Genomic DNA, 18,029 nt, shown 5'->3' on the forward strand with positions numbered 1-18,029 from the left:
GAGACACCAAAACAGCGCCGAATCCGACCGAAGACTGCGCACGTTTCATGCGAGGTGACGTGCGACGATCAAAGTCGCCGAAGACCCTGAGCCGCCATCTCGACCAGCCAGCCCTGAAAATCTGTCACACGCCGTTCCAGGAGCATCTAATGCAGAGGCATGAGATCGAAAATGATTTGCGTGTTGGATGTACAAGTGCGGCGCTACGAGGCATTGTCGTGGCTAAACGTCCGCCTCGTCGGCGTATTGGCTCCGCTCGTCGAGCGGCGCGCACTGGCGAACGACGTGGCATCAAAGATGGGCGTCGCCTGCTCCTCGTCCTCGTCCTCGTCCACCACCACCGCATCGCGCTCCGACGGATATGCGTTGGCATCGGCCTCCTCCTCCACCGAGAAGAAGTTGCGCCTGGCGCTGGCCGTGGTGTCGTCGCCAGCACGCGACAGATCGAGTTCCGATCGGCTGGCCGCAGCGTCCCTGGCTGCGAGGCGCGCGATCTTCTTCTCTTCGTGCTTGCGCGACGCCACCGAGTTGCTGAACAGCGGCAGCAGGTACTTTTGATCGATCGCCTGGAACCACTGCCCGTCCTTCATGACGAGTCCGGCGCGATCCAGCAGCTGCTTGGCGGGTGACGACGTCGAGCCGTCCGACGACGACGCCTCGAGCACCGCCTTGCGGATCTCGCTCAGGCTCGGTATCGATGTCGTGTTGACCGTGGTGGGCGAACGTGCTCCCGCAAGCCCGGGTGTGGCAGAACGGCTGAGGCTGGCGCCCGTCGCGAGCGGTGCGAGCCCTGTGCCTGCGCCGGGTGTCGATGAGCGCGACGGCAGCATCTCGGAAGAGAAGGAGGAGCGCTCGTCGTCCTCATCCAGATCGTCGGCGAAGCCGGTGCGTGCGGCGCCCGGCTTGGCACCGCGCATCCCCGATGCGAACACCGAGCTGCTGTGACTGAGCGACGCGCGCGGGCTCGACGTCTCGCTCGCATCGCGGTACGCCGCTTTGCGCCCGGACCGCGTGAGCCCCGCGCGCTCCGACGCATCGCGGTAGCTGCCCGAGTCGAGGTAGGTGCGTCGCTGCATGCCGCGCAGCCGCATCACGTCGTCGTCGTCCTCTTCGTCGTCCGAGTCGCCCTCGTCGTCCTGCACGCCCGTGCGGATGCCCAGGATCTCGAGCATCTGCGCCGTCGTACCGCCAAACACGATCACCGTCAGCACCACCGTCACGAGCACGGTCGTCTGCAGCGCGATCGCATTCTGCCCCTCGATGCCCGCCGAGAGCGCAAAGCCTACGGCGCCGCGCAGCCCCGCCCAGAAGAGCATGATCTGGTACTGCCGAGGCAGCTCCTCCTCCACGGCGCCGCGCGGAACGCCGCCGCCGCCCGTGGCGCGCGCGCGTCGGTTGTTGCGCGCGCGCTTCACCGCATTCACCACGCTCGCGATGGGGAACACGGCGCAGTAGCGCGACGCCACCACCGCCAGCACCGTCACAATGATGAACAGCGGCTTGTACACCAGGATCTCCTGCGTGAACAGACTGAGTCCGAGGTAGATAAAGATAAAGTTCTCCGAGAGGTTGGCGAGCGTCTGGAACGTGTAGCGCGTGGTCCTCTGCGTGCGCCTCGACATGTTGTGGTAGGCGTAGTGCTTGAGCGTGATGCCGCAGAAGAGCAGCGAGACGATGCCGCTCATGGTGACGCCGTTGCTGAAAAAGTAGCTCGTGTAGGCGATGAGCGCCACCAGACAGCTCTCGAGCTGCGGATACGAGCTCAGCCGCGAATGCTTGAGCAGCAGCGAGCAGCCCAGTCCAAAGCACACGCCCAGCAGCATCGAGAGCGTAAACACCACCAAGAAGAGCCCGATGCCGTGGAAGATGGACGAAATGTAGATCTCCTTGCCCCTGAACGTCGAGAGCGTGTCGAACATCACGATCGACACCGCATCGTTGAGGATGCTCTCGCCAAAGATCACCGAGTACAGCTTGGGATCCACCTTGTACGTGTTGAAGATGGCCAGGATGGTCACCGGGTCGGTGGCGCTGAGGGTGGAGCCGAAAATGAGGCATTCGAGCAGCGTGAGTGAGATCGACTCGAGATGCAGCAGCGACCAGAGGTAGACGATCACGCCCACCACGATGGCGCTGATAAACGTGCCGGCAAACGCAAAGATGAGGATGGTGCCAAAGTTGCGGAAGAAGTTCTCCTGACGCAAGTCGTAGCCGGATGCGAGGATGATGGGCGGCAGAAGCACGTTGAGCATGATGGTGTTGCTGAAGCTCAGCATGCTCTGCACCTGCTCGCCCGGGCCGACGCGCAGGCAAAGACCGACAAACATGCCGGCAAACAGACCGACGATGGTCTCGTGCACCGCCGTGATGCGCTTGACCTTGAGGTAGTACGACGTCCAGAACGAAAGGATGAGCAGCGACAGCACGAGGAAGAGCGCCAGCGACGAAAACCGCTCCTGCTGCTCTGCATCGGGTACGGTCACCGGCGTGGTGGGGGTGGCCGTCGCGCTGGCTGAAGCGGTCGCTGTCGCTGTGGCCGTCGTAGACGCTGTGGCGCTACTCGATGATGAGGCTGCAGCGACAACGCCCATCAGCAGCGCTGACAGCATGGTGAGCTTGGCGAGCATCCTGACGAGCATGCTCCGGCGGCCTTGGTCCCACACCGTCGTCCTCCCGTCGCTCTTGCTCCAAGCGTCGTGCCTGGCCTTGCTCCCAAGCTATGATGACCGCGCCAGAGCAAGATGGCGTCCGGAGGTCGAGAAGATCGCAGTGGTGAGCGGCGCAGCTGAGTTTGACGAATGCAGATGGGTGTAGCAAAGATAGAGTGCGACCAAGCTGACCACGATAATGAGCTGAGCCTAGGACGCACAGGACCCTGGAAGCTCTGAGCCTCGGTGGAGGCTTCCCGCTCGCCGAACTACGATCCGTGCGTGCAGCCGACGGCCTGCCAAAAGGCATTTAGGTCTAACATAGAAGACGTATGCAAACGATTGAAGTCTCTTCTACGCCCCTTCACCATCCAATAGAGTCTGCATCTGAGCTTGCAAGTCAATATACTAGTCTTTTAGAGGCTTCGAGCATACACAGGCTCTGTCGTAGGATCGAGTTCGAGTGCTTGCGGCTCGTCTTCGCAACTGGGGCGAGGCCTTGGAGACGTGATCGAGCCCCGATGGAATTGCAGCGGCGACGCGATTGGCGATCTGCGACTCTCTGCCGTGGAGCGCGAACAACACGGCAGCCGCTCTCTCGACAAAAAAGCGAGAATTCTGGTGTTGAATGTCATCCTCTCATCACCATCCGGCACACCTCCCATCCGCACTCGATCTCATCTCGATAGCGGATCCGTCGTCGGTAGATCCTATTCGCTAGTACTGCCGCCATGAACGACTATCCAATGGACGCGGCGCCGCAGTCGCTCTCGGAGCTGCTGCAGCAGTCCAAAAAGCTCACCAACCATCTCGGGCGCTCGGACCTGCCCCAGATCCAGCTTGGCCTCGACCAGATCGAGAATCAGAGTCGCAAGCTCGTCTCCAAGAGCCTTCGCTCCGGATCCACCCAGCCCGCCGATGCGCGCGCTCACTACTTTCTCGCCAACGGAGGCATCGATGCCGCTCAGCTCGCCGACACCATCAATGCGGCCAACATCGCGAGCACCTTTGAACCTCTCCAGCCCATCTACGACACGGATGTGGAAAGCTACCTCACCCACGAGCACCAGCAGGTCGTCATCAGCGCCATCGAGCAGGGAAGGCGTGAGACGCTCCAGGACTTCCACCGCAACCTCGACCGCACCATGCACCGCGACTGGGAGAGGCAGAAGCGCAAGATCTTTGAAGAGCTCGGTCAACACCAGCCCGCCAGTGCTGCCGGTCGCGATGCGGATCTCGATGCATCCGCCTCTGGCTTCGGCGCCTCCACTTCGGCCCACACGCTGCCGTCGTCGTCGAGCACCATGCTCGGCTCCAATGCCACCTCCCAGATGCACGGCAAGATGGCGCGCTACCTCATGGTGGTGTCCAGGCTCAACTCGTCCCGACTCGAAGGATACAACCTTGCTCTGGCACATGCGTTCATCGATGCCATCTCCGGCCTGGGCGAGGAGTCCAAGAACAAGGAGCTCGTCGAGAGCTGGAAGGCGCTCGCCTCGATGGTGCGCGAGCAAGACGTGCGCAACGGCGAGTTCGGCGCCAGGCTCATCAAGGAGCGCCAGTATGCGCCTGCCTATGTCGACCTCAAGGCATGGAACGGCACCGACGGCATCCACCTGCGCAAGGAGCTCCTCCAAGGCTCCAAGGCGTTTTTGGAGAAGGAGTTCGAGGAGCACATGGAGCAGGTGATTGCCGCCAACCCCGTCATCGCGCAACGCGGCGGAGCGCCCACGGTGCGATCGACGGTGAGCGCATTCCTGCGTGTGCAGCATCTGAGCTCGCAGAACCAGTGGCGATCGGACCTGGCCAAGGAGCTCGATGCGTCGACCAACGTGCCGATCTGGGCGGAGCTCTACCTGCTGCTGCGCATCGGCAAGTCCAAGGAGGCGCTCGAGTGTGCGTCGGAGAACGAGAACCGCATCCGCTCCACCGACCCTTCGTTCCTGGCGTACCTCAAGGCGTGGGTGGACTCGCCCGAGCGTCGGCTGCCGCGTCTGCTCAAGGACCGCTTCGTGGCCGAGTACAACTCTCGCTTCCGCACGCTGCCCGAGGTGCACGACCCGTACAAGCTGGGACTGTACAAGCTGATCGGGCGCATCGACGTGGCCAAGAAGTACCCTGCGCTGCTCACGTCGAGCATCCAGAACTGGCTGTGGCTGCAGCTGAGCATGGTGCGCGAGACGTACGACGAAGATGCGGATGCGCAGGACTCGGTGCGCGACCGCTTCACGCTCGCCGACCTGGGACACAAGGTGGAGAAGTTTGGCGAGGCCTACTTTGACCCCAAGGGCAACCGGCCGCTGTTCTACTTCCGACTTTTGCTGCTGTGCGGCCAGTTTGAAAAGGCGGTGGGCTTCCTGTTTTCGCGCTCGGCACACCAGGTGGACGCGATCCACTTTGGCGTGGTGCTGGCGTACTATGGCCTGCTGCGTGTGCCGTCGCAGGCGGCGTCGTCGCAGGTCGAGTATCTGGTGGTCGAGTCGGACGCGCAGGGCGGGAGCGTTGCGTCGATCGATTTCGCCAAGCTGGTGCAGCGGTACGTGCGCACCTTTTCGCAGTCGTCGCGCCGCGATGCGCTGCAGTACCTGTACCTGATCTGCCTGCACGCGGATGTGGCGGAGCCGGTGGGGTCGGAGCAGGTGCGTCGGTGCCACGATCTCATCCGTGCGCTGGTGCTCGAGGCGCACCCGACCGAGTTCCAGGAGCTGCTGGGCGACGTGCGCACCAACGGCGCCAAGACGGCGGGCTTGATCGAACGCAACCTGCCGCTGATCAAGATCAAGAACGAGCGCGAGTTCCTGTCGACGATCGTGCAGGTGGCGGCGACGCAGTGCGACTTGGCGCATCGCACCGAGTCGGCGATCCTGCTGTACAACCTGGCGGGCCAGCACGACACGGTGGTGGCTGTGCTCAACAAGGAGCTGGGCGCGCGGCTGATGGAGCCGAGCAGCGCATCCGAGTGGAAGAGCGACGGCCTGTCGTCGGGCGCGTCGTTCTCGGCGGCGAGCAACGTGGTGACGCTGGCGACGGCGATTCTGTCGACGTACGAGAAGCAGTACGGCTATGCGGGCAAGAACCGCGACACGTGCCGGCGGCTGCTGGAGCTCAAGAAGGCGGTGGGACTGCAGAGCGAGGGCCGACATCTGGAGGCGCTGCAGACGATCGAGGCGCTGCGGATCCTGCCGCTGGATGGCGAGTCGCGCAAGGACGTGGTGGCGATCACGCGCAAGGCGGAGGAGTTCAAGGAGGTGGACGAGAACATTGCGCGCAACTTTTCCGAGATTGTGCTCATGACCATGACCATGCTGTACAAGCTGCATCAGGAGCTCAAGGAGAGCATCCACCGCAGCGGCACGAGCGCCATGGACGAGTACCGTGCGCAGGCGCGCGCGCTCATGATGTGGGCGGGCATGCTGCGCTTCCGCATGAGCAGCGAGACGTACAGCCAGCTCACGCGACTCGACGTGTTTATCCACTGATGCAGCCAGCTCCACGGTCACCGTAGAATGCGGCTACAGTAGATGGGTTGCTGATCGGCTACAACCGAAACAAAGCGATTGCCCGATTGATCTCTGCGTGTTGTGGGCGGCGAGCCAGAGGGAGGAGAAAGTGGGGACCAAATGACAATCCTTTTGCTGAGCACGTTCTCGCAGCAGCCCCACCCGGGACCCTGAGTCTCACCACCTTGCAGCGCCAAGCAAAAAAGAAGGAAGCGTCCGAACAAAAAGAAGAGAAAATTTGGGCCGAGCCAGAGCCGACGGACGGCGTTTAGGAAAGGAATACGGCGGGCGGCACAGGCTGAGCCGGGCCGAGCGATGTCTGTCGAGCGAGCGAGCGTGCGATAATCGAAATCAGATCTCTGTGCAGTGTGCGAGACAGTATTTTTAGCCCCGCCACCTTGTGCCCCAACGAGGGAAAAAAAAGTGGGCTGTGCGCAGCAAACAGAGGAGGGGAATGTCACAGCCTCGCAGCAGAATCCCACTGTGGGCGGTGTTCGCCTGCTGCCACAACGGCAATCCACTCGCAGAGCTGAGCTGAATTTGCACTGCACAGACTGCGCGCCCCCACACTTCTTAAGGATCGGCTCTCGTCCTTCCCTCCCATCACCACCACCATCCCCGTCAACCTCAACTCCCCTGGAACAAAGTATTTGGCGCCATGTCGCACATGATCGCCTCTGCCATGTCCGTGGCGCAGCAGACGCTCGGCTCCGGCTCCACCACCAACGACTCCTCGGACCACCAGCCGGGCCTCTCGCCTCCCCTCTCGCCCGTCGGTGAACAGGACATCGAGCTCACCGCTCCCACTCCCGCGGCCGCCCGTGCCTCGCGCCGCCCCGCTACCGCTCCCAACTCGCCCATGCCACCTCATCTCCAGTCGTATCGCAACAACCTCGGCAACGACATCACCATCGACCTCAACATCGGCCCCAGCACCTCGTCCGCCTACGCGCGTGCCCAGGGCAGCGCCGCCTTCCACCACGCCCACAAGCACCATCCCCACTCGCCCTCGCCCTCTCGCGCTCCGCTCCCCTCCACCGCCGCCCCCACCGAAGCTGCCGGCCAATCGGCGGACGGCAAGTCCGCGCACCTCGCCGACCCCTCGCAGGATACCGAGGCGGCGGCAGGCCCTTCGCGTTCGCGCGCCAGCTCGCTCGGCTACGGCGGCCTCGCACCCGCCACGCCCGGCGGAGAGACCGATCCGCTGCTGCTGCGTTCGCGCGTCGTCGAAGAGTCCGAGGTGCGTCGACGCCACTCGGGCAAGGGCCGCAACCGCCGCAACGAGCGCCAGATCCGCGACTTTTACGAGGCGCAGAACGAGCACATCGAGCGGCTGCTCAAGCCCATCTCCAAGCACGCCGACGAGGGCAAGCAGGACCGCGAGTCGTCGGCGCTCAAGGTCAAGATCGCCGTATACGCGTCGATCGGCGCCAACTTTGTGCTCGCCATCCTCCAGCTCTACGCCGCCGTCAGCTCGCTCTCGCTCTCGCTCTTTGCCACGGCGGCGGACTCGGTGTTCGATCCGTTTGCCAACCTCGTGCTCAACTGGCTCCACCGCAAGAGCGAGAACGTCGACGAGCGAAAGTGGCCCATCGGCGGCTCGCGCTTCGAGCCGATCGGCAACATCACCTATGCGGCGCTCATGGGCATGGTCTCGGCCATCCTCGTGGTCGAGTCCATCCAGGAATTGGCTACGGGCGATGGCGACAAGAAGCTCTTCATCCCCTCGCTCATTGCCGTCGGCGTCGCCTTTGTCACCAAGGCGATCCTGGCCATCTACTGCTACGGACTGCGCAAGTACTCGTCGCAGGTCGAGGTGCTGTATCAGGACCACCGCAACGACCTGTTTATCAACGGGTTTGGTATCTTCACCTCTGCGGCGGGTGCGACGATTGCCGGATGGATCGATCCTGCGGGTGCGCTCATCATCTCGGTGGCGATCATTGTCTCGTGGACGCGCACGGCGTTTGGCGAGTTCAAGACGCTGGCGGGTGCCGCTGCGCCGACCGACTTTTTGCAGCTGGTCACGTACAATGCGGCGCTGTTCAGCGACGAGATCCAGGCGATCGAGAGCGTGCGTGCCTACAGCTCTGGGCCGCGCTACATTGTGGAGATCGACATTGTCATGCATCCCGAGACGCCGCTGTGGAAGAGCCACGATCTGAGCCAGGCGCTCCAGGACCAGCTCGAATCGCTCCCCATGGTCGAACGCGCTTTCATCCACGTCGACCACGAAGTCGAACACGCCTTTGAACATCGTAAGAACATCTAGACCCATCGCAATCCAATAAAAAGGTTTCGGCGCACAGTGTCTTGTCATGAGTGTGTATTTTAGGCATGCGAGGAATCGAGTTGACAAAAGATTCGACGCAGTTCCGTGATGGGGATCTGCGCATTGTTCGCGATCGCATCAGCAGCGGCGGGGGTGGTGGATGCGGTGAGGTTTTTGGGTGCGTTGGAGTCGTCTCGTTTGCGCACGGTGACTGTCTGCGTCTGCATCTCTCGCTCGCCCACGACGAGGATGTAGTTGTACCTTGCCAGCTGAGCCTTTCTCACGAGCTTGCCCAGCTTCTCTCCCTGCGGATTCGCTTCCACATCCACGTAGAAGCGCTGCAGATGTCGTTCGGACGACTGCGACGCTTCCGCATCAGGATGGATGCCCAGCGAGAGGTATTTGGCAATCCTAGCCGCATACGCATCGAGTTCAGCCGAGCCCGTCTTGGCCGGCAGCACAATCGCCTGCCTGGGAGACAGCCAGAACGGCCACCAACCCGCCGTCTGTTCGATCAGAATCGCCATGAACCGCTCCACGCTGCCCAGGATGGCACGGTGGATCATGACGGGCGTGCTTCGCTCCCCCGTTTGCGTGGCATTGGGATCCGCATACGACAGTTCAAACCGTCGGGGCAGCTGGAAATCCAACTGAATCGTTGCAGTCTGATGCCGGCGTCCCTGGCCGTCCACCAGACGGATATCGATCTTGGGGCCGTAGAACGCACCGTCGCCCTCGTTGAGCTCCCACTTGCGGCCGCTCTTGTCGAGCGCCTCGCGCAGTCCCGCCTCGGCACGCTCCCACTCCTGCACGCTCCCGATAAATGCATCGTGCGGCCGCGTCGACAGCACGAGCTCGAACGCTGCGAATCCAAACGTATCGTATGCCGAGGTGAGCATCTGCAGCATTGCATCGATCTCGGCCTCGACCTGATCCGGGGTGCAAAAGACGTGCGCATCGTCTTGGTGGAAGCGGCGCACGCGCGTCAGGCCCGTCAATGCCCCGGACGCCTCGTTGCGATGCAGCGGCGAAAACTCGGCGTATCGAATCGGCAGATCGCGATACGACCTCTCCTGCGATGCAAAGATCACGCAATGTCCAGGACAGTTCATTGGCTTGAGTCCAAACGTCTCGTCCTCCACCTCCGTCTCGGCATGGATCGAGCAGCACGCACTGCGATCGTCCACACTACTCGCCGGAACCGACGTGCGCGCAAGACGCTCCTTGTACCCTTCGGCCGCAAACATGTCGTCGCGATAGTTGTCCCAATGTCCACTGCGTTTCCACAGCGACGTCTTGTACAGCTGCGGCGACTGCACCTCGTCGTAGCCGTACACGTCGTACAGATCGCGCACCACGCGCTCCACCTTGCGCGCCAGCCGCATGCCGTGCGGAAGGACGAACGGCGTCCCCGGCGAAGAGTCGTGCGTGAGAAAGAGCGACTGCGCCTTGCCGATCGCCCGGTGATCTGCCGTACTGCTCGCAGAAGCATCCTGACTGGCGGCGCCCTGCGCGGCGGGTTTGGCGGACGAATGCCTCGCTTGGAGAAAGTGCTTGGGAAGCGATCCGGTCACGGAGGCGCTTCGCGAGCTAGAAGCGCTCTGAAGCGCTCGACGGACCAGCACCTGCATGCCGTGTCGAGACATGCTCAGCACTCTACGAGGTCGAGGGGATGATGGAGGCAGACGTCGAGAAGCCAGTTCTTCCAACCGCTGCCAAATTGGTCGAAAAAGCTCAAAAATAATGGACCTCCAAAAAGCGCCGATTTAAGGGTCTTTTCCGCTCGGGAGTCGGGAGCCAAAATAAAGATGTTAGATTGAGGATGGCGGCGTGGCTCGTGCGAATCGCGCCGATGCCCACGAGACGCCGAGTGACGTTATCGGCGCAGCACCAGTCGAAGCGCAAGCTTTTGACAGGACCCTGACGTGTCTCGGTCTCAGCCTCGCTCCACCATCTCGCTCGCAGCCAACGACAAGCGCTCCTGCTGTCGATCCGGGTAAGCTGACGCGACGCGACACCGCCCGGAGCGCACCGCTCACTTGAACCGGTTCGCCATGTACTCCTCCCGCGCACTGGCCGCCCGAGGGCCCATCACTGGCTCTCTCCGCAGTCGATGTCATCATGCCACTGCATTGTCAGTAGCCGTGAGCAGAGCATCTTTGCAGCTCACCGCGTCCTCTGCACGATCTCACCACCCCCTCTTCAAAAAGGCCCATGCCAGCATCCAGTCGCTCCGGTGGGGATCCTCGGCTGCCCTCGCCTCCACCTCGCCCGAGGCTGCCAAGGTCGCAGAGGATGCCGAGACCGAGACTGAGAACGATCCCTTCCGCAAGATCGGCTATCTGTACTTTGACACCGTCTTCCCCATCCGCCTCGGCTTCTGGGACATTCGCTATATGCTCGCTTCGCTCGAAAAGCGCTCCGTGCTCGACCGCGTCAAGGCCAGCTTGCCCCCGGACGAAAGCGTCGGCTACGGCTTCAAAGTCATCGGCGCAGAAGAGCGAATGAAGGACGGAGGCGCCTTCGTCACCTTCTCCTACCGCGAGGACCCCAACGAGAAGAGCGAGGACTCGCTCAACCACATCGAGAAGCGCCTCAAGTCCGGCGTCCGACGCGTCTTCAACCCTCTCCTCTTCTTCATCGGCACGCCGGGTGTACACGTCGTGCGCGGCTCCCCCTTCCGCGAGGACATGAACATCTTCCCCTCCACCCGTATCTTTGTCAAGCTCGAGGGTGGCGATGCCAGCGAGGAGCAGCTCTGGCAGACTCTGCGTCCCTACGGTCGCATCGTATCCATCGTCAAGGAGAAGCCGTCCGAGGCGTTCGTCACCTTTTCTCGCATCCGCGGCGCCACCAGCGCACGCAACTGTGCCCACGGCTACGAGCTGCCCAACGGCGCGCGCTTCATCATCACGTTCCGCAGCAAGCTCCGCAGCAAGCAGGCGTGGGACTGGATCTCGAACCATCCCAGGATCGTCTTCCCGCTCGTCGCCTTCCTAATCGGCGGCATCTCGTACATCGTCTTCGACCCCGTCCGCGAGTTCATGGTGGAGAGCAAGGTGCACAACACCTTTTCGCTCAACGAGTATCGCCTCTACTCGTGGCTCAAGCGCAACACCGTCGGCCTCTTCAAGGACACCGACGGCAACGCCGATGGCCGCGTAGACGACTGGTGGGAGCGCCGCCAGTCGGCGGAGACCATCCAGGAGTGGATCCGAGAGAAGCCTTCCACTTTCGTCACCATCTCGGGCCCGCGCGGATCGGGCAAGACGGGGCTCGTGAGCAAGGCCATCACGCGCGACGTACAGCATCTCGTCATCGACTGCGACGCCATCGCAAAGACCGCCAAGAACGACTCGCTGCTCATCACCTCGCTCGCCAACGAGACCGGATACTGGCCCGTGTTTAGCTGGCTCAGCAGCATCAACAACATCATCGACCTCGCCGCCGTCGGCCTCATCGGCTCCAAGGCCGGCTTCGCCACTCCCACCGATGCCCAGCTCAAGCAGATCCTCGGCGTCGTCACCAATGCGCTCAACAGCATGAACGAAAAGACGCAGAGACGCCTCGCCAAGGCAGAAAAGGCTCGCCTCGCTGCCGAGAAGAAGCTCAAACAGCCCGCACAGGCTGGGTCCACCGATGGCAACGGGTCGCTCGAGGAAAAGGCCTCCGCGCTGGCACACGATACGCTCGAGTCCATCCAGCAATTCGTGTCGCCGAGCGACGCCAAGGACGGAGGCAACGACGCCAAGAAAAAGTCGTTCGACTCGCCCGTCGTCGTCATCAACCAGTTCCACCACAAGGGCATCAAGCAGGCCGTCCTGCACCAGGTGCTCGCAGAATGGGCCGCCGAGCTCGTCACCAACGGCATCGCTCACGTCGTCTTTGTCTCGGACAATCCGGTCGGCATGGGCAAGGAGCTCGCCAAGGCGCTGCCCAATGTGCCGTTCCAGGGCATCGCACTCGCCGATGCCGAGGAGGAAAAGGCACGCAGCTACGTGTACAACAAGCTCAAGGAGATGGGTCGTCTTGCCGTCATCAATGCGGCGGCGGGCAAGGGTGCTGGAGGCGCTCCGCTGCGAGCCACGCCGTTCGGATCGGCGGCCGCGCAGCCGGCGATTGCGGAGGCCGGCGCGCCGCCCGAGTACGCGGCAGCGCTGGACGACGAGACGGCAAGCTGGGTGGACAAGTTGGGCGGGCGGCTGACGGATCTGGAGACGCTGGTGCAGAAGGTGTCGCTGGGGCAGACGGTCGAGTCGGCCGTGCACGATATTATCTCGCGCAGCGTGGTGGAGCTGCGCAAGAATGCGTTTGGCGACGACGCGAGCGAGGCGTCGTCGCTGGCGTGGACGCGTACGCAGGCGTGGACGGTGGTGCAGAAGCTGGCGGCCAAGGGCGAGATCGCCTACTACGGCCTGCTGCACAACGAGTTCAAGGGCAACGAGGCGGCGATCAAGTCGCTCGAGCAGGCCGAGATCATCTCGGTGCGCCACCACGATGGCCGGCCCTCGGCAATTCGAGCTGGCCGTCCTGTGATGCAGGAGGCCATCAAGCGGCTGGTGGCCGATCGGGTGTTCAACGACACCCAGACGCTGCTCGCGAACGCGGCAGCGATCGAGTCGGCCGAAAAGAGCTTGCGCACCATCGAGACCGAGATCTCGGACATCTCGCGCATGATCCAGGGCTCGCCGTTCAAGGTGGCTTCGGGCGCAGGCGCCACGGATGGCGCCGTACTGCCGCCGCCTGGGGATAAGAAGAAGGACGACGGATGGTCGCTCAAGCTCAGCTGGTTCGGGGACGGCGAGGGCGCGCCGAGCATTCGCACTAGCGAGGCGGCCAAGGCCAGGACGGAATTCCTCATGTCCAAGATGGCCGAGCTCCAGACCAAAATCTCCAAGCTCGATGCGCAGAGCACCGCCATCAAGGCGCGGCTTGCCGCGCACATGGATTAGAGAGTCCTCAGGCGCAATCACATCACCGCTTTCTTATGGCCAGGGCGAGGTGCGGATGGCGTGTGATGGCAAGAAGACACACGATGGCAAGATGCGTAGAGGGCATCAGTCAGGGTCGCAGGTTGGACCCTGCCAAAATCAAAAAGTTTAGGCTGTTATTGGCGGCTGAGTCATTGCTGAGTGAGTGCTGCGGCAAGGTGGCATGGTGTTGACGTTGCGCCTGGGCAAGTGTGTCAGCGCCACCGAGGTGTGGCTGCTGTCGACGCCCTAGATAAGCGTCTCCCAAGCCAGTGGCAAGGTGTGAGAACGTCCACCACTTCATTCACTGGTACAAGCACGATTACCATGACTGCCAACACGAACTCTGTAAGTCGGCTTTGCCTGGCTGTGCGCTTTTCAACTCTGAACGTGGTTGACTGACGTGTGTCTTGGGCGCAATGTCCAGTTGCCTGCTCCGGGGGGTGCACGAAAGGCGGCGACGCGTGGTCCCAACGGTGCCTCTGCGCTTGCTTCGGAACTGGGTGCCGCGCGGGATGTCGATCGCGACGTAGCACAGGCTCGATCCGAGGGCGACAAGATCCCCTCGTCCAACGACACCAGCCGCGTGCTTGAATTCGGTATGCCCAACGGTGCCGAGCAAGGTGTCGAGACACCCGGCCGCGAGAAGCGCACCCAGCTGCAGGACGAGCGCAACCAAGAGCTCGGTCGCGACCAGCCGGACCTCGGCAAGATCGCACAGACTTCGGCAGGCGCCACCTTCCCCACCACGGAGACCGCCAAGTCGACCGCAGCCAACAATCCCGACGCAATGCTCAACACGGTCGCCAGAAGCACCGGCACTGAATCGGGAACTTCCACCGCAAACAACGGCATTGAAGTCACACGCGACGCTCCCACCAACGCCTAGCTCCGCCTCTCTGCCAATTTAGACCGTTGGTGAGATCAATCAAGCTGTATACGCTCTGCGATTGAGACTGTAATGCTACCGGATGCCGTGGTGGCTAGCTGCGTGAGGAAGATGCCAGTGGGGGTGCGAGCCTCGCTGCGCGTTTGCGACCGGGCGCTGGCGCTCGAGGCGTAGCAGCCGCGTTGGGCATGCCTGACGACCGACGCTGGCCCGAGACACGGTAGAGGAGCTGTTGATTCTGGCGTTGGAACAGCACCTTCTGCCGCTGCACAAACGCCCACACCGACACCACCGCCAGCACCGCCACAACCGCCTGCCCGCAAAAGAAGAGAGAGCCAGGATGAGCATGTGCAAAACAAAGACCCAGGGCGCGCGAGCACTTACGATCATCTCAAAGTAGTCTTTGGCTTCTTGCTTGGCCGACTTGCCGCATGCTTCCCAGCCCAGCAGCGCGGCCGCTGTCGAGTCGGTCGCATTGCGTGCTGCATTGGCAGTGTCTATGGCTGTTCGAACGGCCGAAGCGTCGACACGGTCGGCTACGGGACTGCACGCCACGCGCCGCCGGTTGTTGTACGGTCGACAGAACGGAAGATGCACCTATTCAACACCGCGTCAGCATCATCTCCCAACACATGCACACCGGGGAAATGTACTTACTACATCATCCGGGCAGGGATTGCAGTCGCCCGCGGGGACGCAGACATAGTCGGTCGCATTACCACCCCCGACCGCCGGTTGCGATCCCGAAGGCTTGTCTTTAGCTTGGCCGTTGCGGAATCCCGACCAGAGCGGCCATTCTCCTTCGTATCCTTTCGCCTTGACACCCTCGGTCTTGCCGTCGCCCAGCACGAACTTGGCGCCCGGCAGCTCGGTGTCTGGCCGCCACGAGTCTCGACGCGCGAGCGAGCGCGGTGGCGTGGACGAAGAGGTTTCGGTCGCGAGGGCGTTGAGGAAGAAGAGCGACATCATGAGCGCGATGCGGGACGGCCGTGTGCGTGGGTATGTACGCGGCATTGCGCGTGGGTTGGAGGTGGGAGGTGGGCAGAGATGGTGGTGAGGACGGCAGGAGCGAGGTTCGGTTGATGAGGTGTTGGTGTTGGGCGGTGCGTCGAATTCCGAGCGCCGAATGCCGAATCCCGACCGAGGTGGTGGAGGCGCAGCGGTACTCGACACAAGAGCTCCATGCACCCTTCCACCTGTCCACCACGCGATCACCAGCCTACCCTCTTCACGAGCCCCCTGCGCAACAGACGAGGGCGCTGTTCACGGGCCGGCATCAATCAGCCATGTCGGCCGCGTCCGCCGCTGCGCCAGACGCGCTTGTCTCGACCAGCGACCGCACGGCGAGCGGCTCCAAGTCGAAGAGGAAGCGGAGAGACTCGCTCAGCAAGTCGGGAAAGAAGCGCGAGCCCACTCGACAGGAATCGCTCGGCGGAGCGGTGATTCGATCGCTCTTCGGCACGCTTGCCTTCCTGTTCAAGCGGCCCGTCCGTCTGTTCCGCCCCGTCAAGCTGTCGTCATGGACGATCCTCGAGGCCATGGCGAATCGCGAGGGCCGCAAACTCAGCCTCCGCTACCTGCGCACGCTGCTGCGCCGCGAGAACTCCAACTTTCTGCCGCACCTTCTTCTGCCTCCGCTCCTCTTCAATACCGCCATCGGCTTCACGCTCTTCGAGGCATACAGCATCACGGAGAGCCGGCTCCTCGCCCGGTCGAAACGACAAGCCAGCAGCCCTGGCACCGATGCGGAAGATGCAGAAGATGAGGAAGAAGCGAGCGCTCCGACGCCAAAGTGGACGCCGCTCTGGATCGTCACAGCTTCCGGTGCGGTGGCAGGCGCCGCACAGTGCTTCCTCTCGGCACCGCTGGACAATGTGCGCTACATCATGCAGCGCAACGTCAGCGCATCCGACTCGCATGCACGCGGCGGCGCTAGAGCGGTGACCCTCATATCGTGGCGCGCTATCCTGCGTGCGGCGATCTTGCCGTTCGCGCCGGCGATTGCACGCGACAAGCTCGTGCACGACGTGCAGAAGGAGGCGATCGAGCATTCCAAACGCACGCCCAAGCCCACGCTGCGTGCGCGCATCGTGGCGCTGCTCGAGCCGGCGACGGCGAGTCGCGATGCGGCCGAAAGCGTGAGTCAGCGCTTCAGCATGTCGCCCGAGAAGCGGCAGGAGTGGGAGAAGCGCCTCAAGCGCTGGCGCGGCGGCGTGCACGGCTCGGGGCTCGCACTCTCGCTCATCCGAGACAGCGTGGGATTCGGCAGCTTCTTCTTCATCTTTGAGGTGTCGAGGCGGTGTGCCTTTTTCGCCTCGACGTCCGTCGACCGCATGAGTGCGTGGTTCAATGCGCGCGGACTCGGCGTTGTGCGGCCAGGCGGAGAGACGACGCAGCAGGACGGCCCCAACGTCGTCGGAAGACGCAAGAGCGATGATGGGATGGGCGGGGGCGATGTGCACATCGAAGACGCAGGACGAGTGGCACACTGGATCCGCGAGGGCCAGAGGAACGTCACGGATGCCGACGTGAGCTACAACCAGTCGCGCACGGTGCAGGGACGGGTGGTGGCGGTAATCATCCTGCTGGTGGGCGGTGCGGTGGGTGCGTTTTCGTACGAGCTGGTCGGACGGCCGTTTGAACTGATGCGCGTCGTCATCTGGGAGGGGCGCAAGCAGTGGGAGCAGGGCAAACGCGAGCCTGGCTTCCGATCGTCGGCGAGACGCAGCGCATCCACGGCTTCGGCGGCGCCATCGAGCGCCGACGCGATGGGCGTGACTACGCTCGGCAGAACAAGAGTGCGCGGTGCCAGGGCGGCGGCGCAGGCTCGCGCGGAAGCGTACGATGGACGGCTGTGCAAGCGGCGAGCCGACTTTGTGGTGCTGCGTGCGCAGAATACGATGGGCACCCATGTCTCGCGCGTCTGGGGGCGCGCCAAGCTCACGCGTCCACCACATCCGCTCCGGCTCACTGGCCCGGCAGTGCTCCACCGACCGCAGATCAACGGTACAGCAGGTCCGAGACTCACCAGCTCCCGCGCGCTGCAGCATCGCAAGACGCTCAAAGCGCCGACTTCTACATTGCCATCGCACACGGTCGAGAGCGAAAGGCCCCCGCAGCACCGCCGAACTCACCGAGCTGCGCCGACGCTGGCGACGCGACCTGGCTTTCTGACGCTGCTCATCGAGCATGCACAGAGCACGGCGCAGCTAGACCGTAAGCACTCGGGCGTCGATCCGTCCAAGACTTCCATCCCGCTGCTGCTGCTGCACACGTACTTTATTGCGCCCTTCCTGCCCGAGATCCCCGAGCCGGTGCTGGACAACGAGCTGGTGCGTGCCGCTGCCGGTGTCGACAAACACCTCCGCCCCTCCTCTGGCGCGCAAACGGTCAAGACGCAGACGGATCTCATGGAAAAGGTGAGCACTGTCGCTCAGCGCACGCTGCTCATGTCGCTTGCATCAAGACGCAGGTCAGCCGAGTCGCCCGAGGCCAAGCTCAAGAGGAACTGGATCAAGAACAATCCCGTCAACGTCAGCTTTGCGAAAGGAAAGGCAGCAGGGACGGATGGTGGGAAGAGAGCGGGTGGGTTCGGAGCGAGCGACAGATCGACGCTTCAGAAGGGCACGAGGTATTGGGCGAGCGGCAGAGTCGTCTGGTCGCTCAAGCGGCTCGCCACCCCGTACGGCGTTGCATTTCTCGTATTTGCCTGGCTCGGAGGCGATCTCAACTAATTTCACATCCGCACAG

At 62.9% G+C, this 18,029-nt stretch overlaps 8 protein-coding genes across 8 annotated transcripts; 5 read left to right on the top strand and 3 right to left on the bottom strand.

The window, feature by feature from the left end:
- Positions 1–203: 203 nt before the first annotated feature.
- On the bottom strand, positions 204–2,627 carry PAN0_011d4341 (monovalent inorganic cation transporter; the record flags this gene model as incomplete). Its single annotated transcript, XM_014800311.1, has 1 exon — positions 204–2,627. One exon carries the CDS (start codon positions 2,625–2,627, stop codon positions 204–206), a length of 2,424 nt encoding a protein of 807 aa, XP_014655797.1.
- Positions 2,628–3,379: 752 nt separating this feature from the next.
- Positions 3,380–6,127, top strand: PAN0_011c4342 (NIC-domain-containing protein; the record flags this gene model as incomplete). Its single annotated transcript, XM_014800312.1, has 1 exon — positions 3,380–6,127. One exon carries the CDS (start codon positions 3,380–3,382, stop codon positions 6,125–6,127), a length of 2,748 nt encoding a protein of 915 aa, XP_014655798.1.
- Positions 6,128–6,815: 688 nt separating this feature from the next.
- Positions 6,816–8,420, top strand: PAN0_011c4343 (cation diffusion facilitator 1; the record flags this gene model as incomplete). The annotated part of the gene is made up of 1 exon (XM_014800313.1): positions 6,816–8,420. One exon carries the CDS (start codon positions 6,816–6,818, stop codon positions 8,418–8,420), a length of 1,605 nt encoding a protein of 534 aa, XP_014655799.1.
- A 59-nt stretch (positions 8,421–8,479) lies between these two features.
- PAN0_011d4344 (threonyl-tRNA synthetase) lies at positions 8,480–10,051 on the bottom strand (the record flags this gene model as incomplete). The annotated part of the gene is made up of 1 exon (XM_014800314.1): positions 8,480–10,051. The coding sequence occupies one exon, from the start codon at positions 10,049–10,051 to the stop codon at positions 8,480–8,482; it is 1,572 nt and encodes a 523-aa protein (XP_014655800.1).
- Positions 10,052–10,474: 423 nt separating this feature from the next.
- Positions 10,475–13,372, top strand: PAN0_011c4345 (exonuclease; the record flags this gene model as incomplete). Its single annotated transcript, XM_014800315.1, has 1 exon — positions 10,475–13,372. The coding sequence occupies one exon, from the start codon at positions 10,475–10,477 to the stop codon at positions 13,370–13,372; it is 2,898 nt and encodes a 965-aa protein (XP_014655801.1).
- A 345-nt stretch (positions 13,373–13,717) lies between these two features.
- Positions 13,718–14,279, top strand: PAN0_011c4346 (uncharacterized protein; the record flags this gene model as incomplete). The annotated part of the gene is made up of 2 exons (XM_014800316.1): positions 13,718–13,738; positions 13,818–14,279. The coding sequence occupies 2 exons, from the start codon at positions 13,718–13,720 to the stop codon at positions 14,277–14,279; spliced, it is 483 nt and encodes a 160-aa protein (XP_014655802.1).
- Positions 14,280–14,373: 94 nt separating this feature from the next.
- Positions 14,374–15,293, bottom strand: PAN0_011d4347 (uncharacterized protein; the record flags this gene model as incomplete). The annotated part of the gene is made up of 3 exons (XM_014800317.1): positions 14,374–14,592; positions 14,664–14,876; positions 14,937–15,293. The coding sequence occupies 3 exons, from the start codon at positions 15,291–15,293 to the stop codon at positions 14,374–14,376; spliced, it is 789 nt and encodes a 262-aa protein (XP_014655803.1).
- Positions 15,294–15,565: 272 nt separating this feature from the next.
- PAN0_011c4348 (uncharacterized protein) lies at positions 15,566–18,013 on the top strand (the record flags this gene model as incomplete). The annotated part of the gene is made up of 1 exon (XM_014800318.1): positions 15,566–18,013. One exon carries the CDS (start codon positions 15,566–15,568, stop codon positions 18,011–18,013), a length of 2,448 nt encoding a protein of 815 aa, XP_014655804.1.
- Positions 18,014–18,029: the final 16 nt, after the last annotated feature.

Source organism: Moesziomyces antarcticus, assembly GCF_000747765.1.
Source record: "Moesziomyces antarcticus DNA, scaffold: scaffold_v10011, strain JCM 10317, whole genome shotgun sequence".
In the NCBI taxonomy this organism is placed as follows: domain Eukaryota; kingdom Fungi; phylum Basidiomycota; class Ustilaginomycetes; order Ustilaginales; family Ustilaginaceae; genus Moesziomyces; species Moesziomyces antarcticus.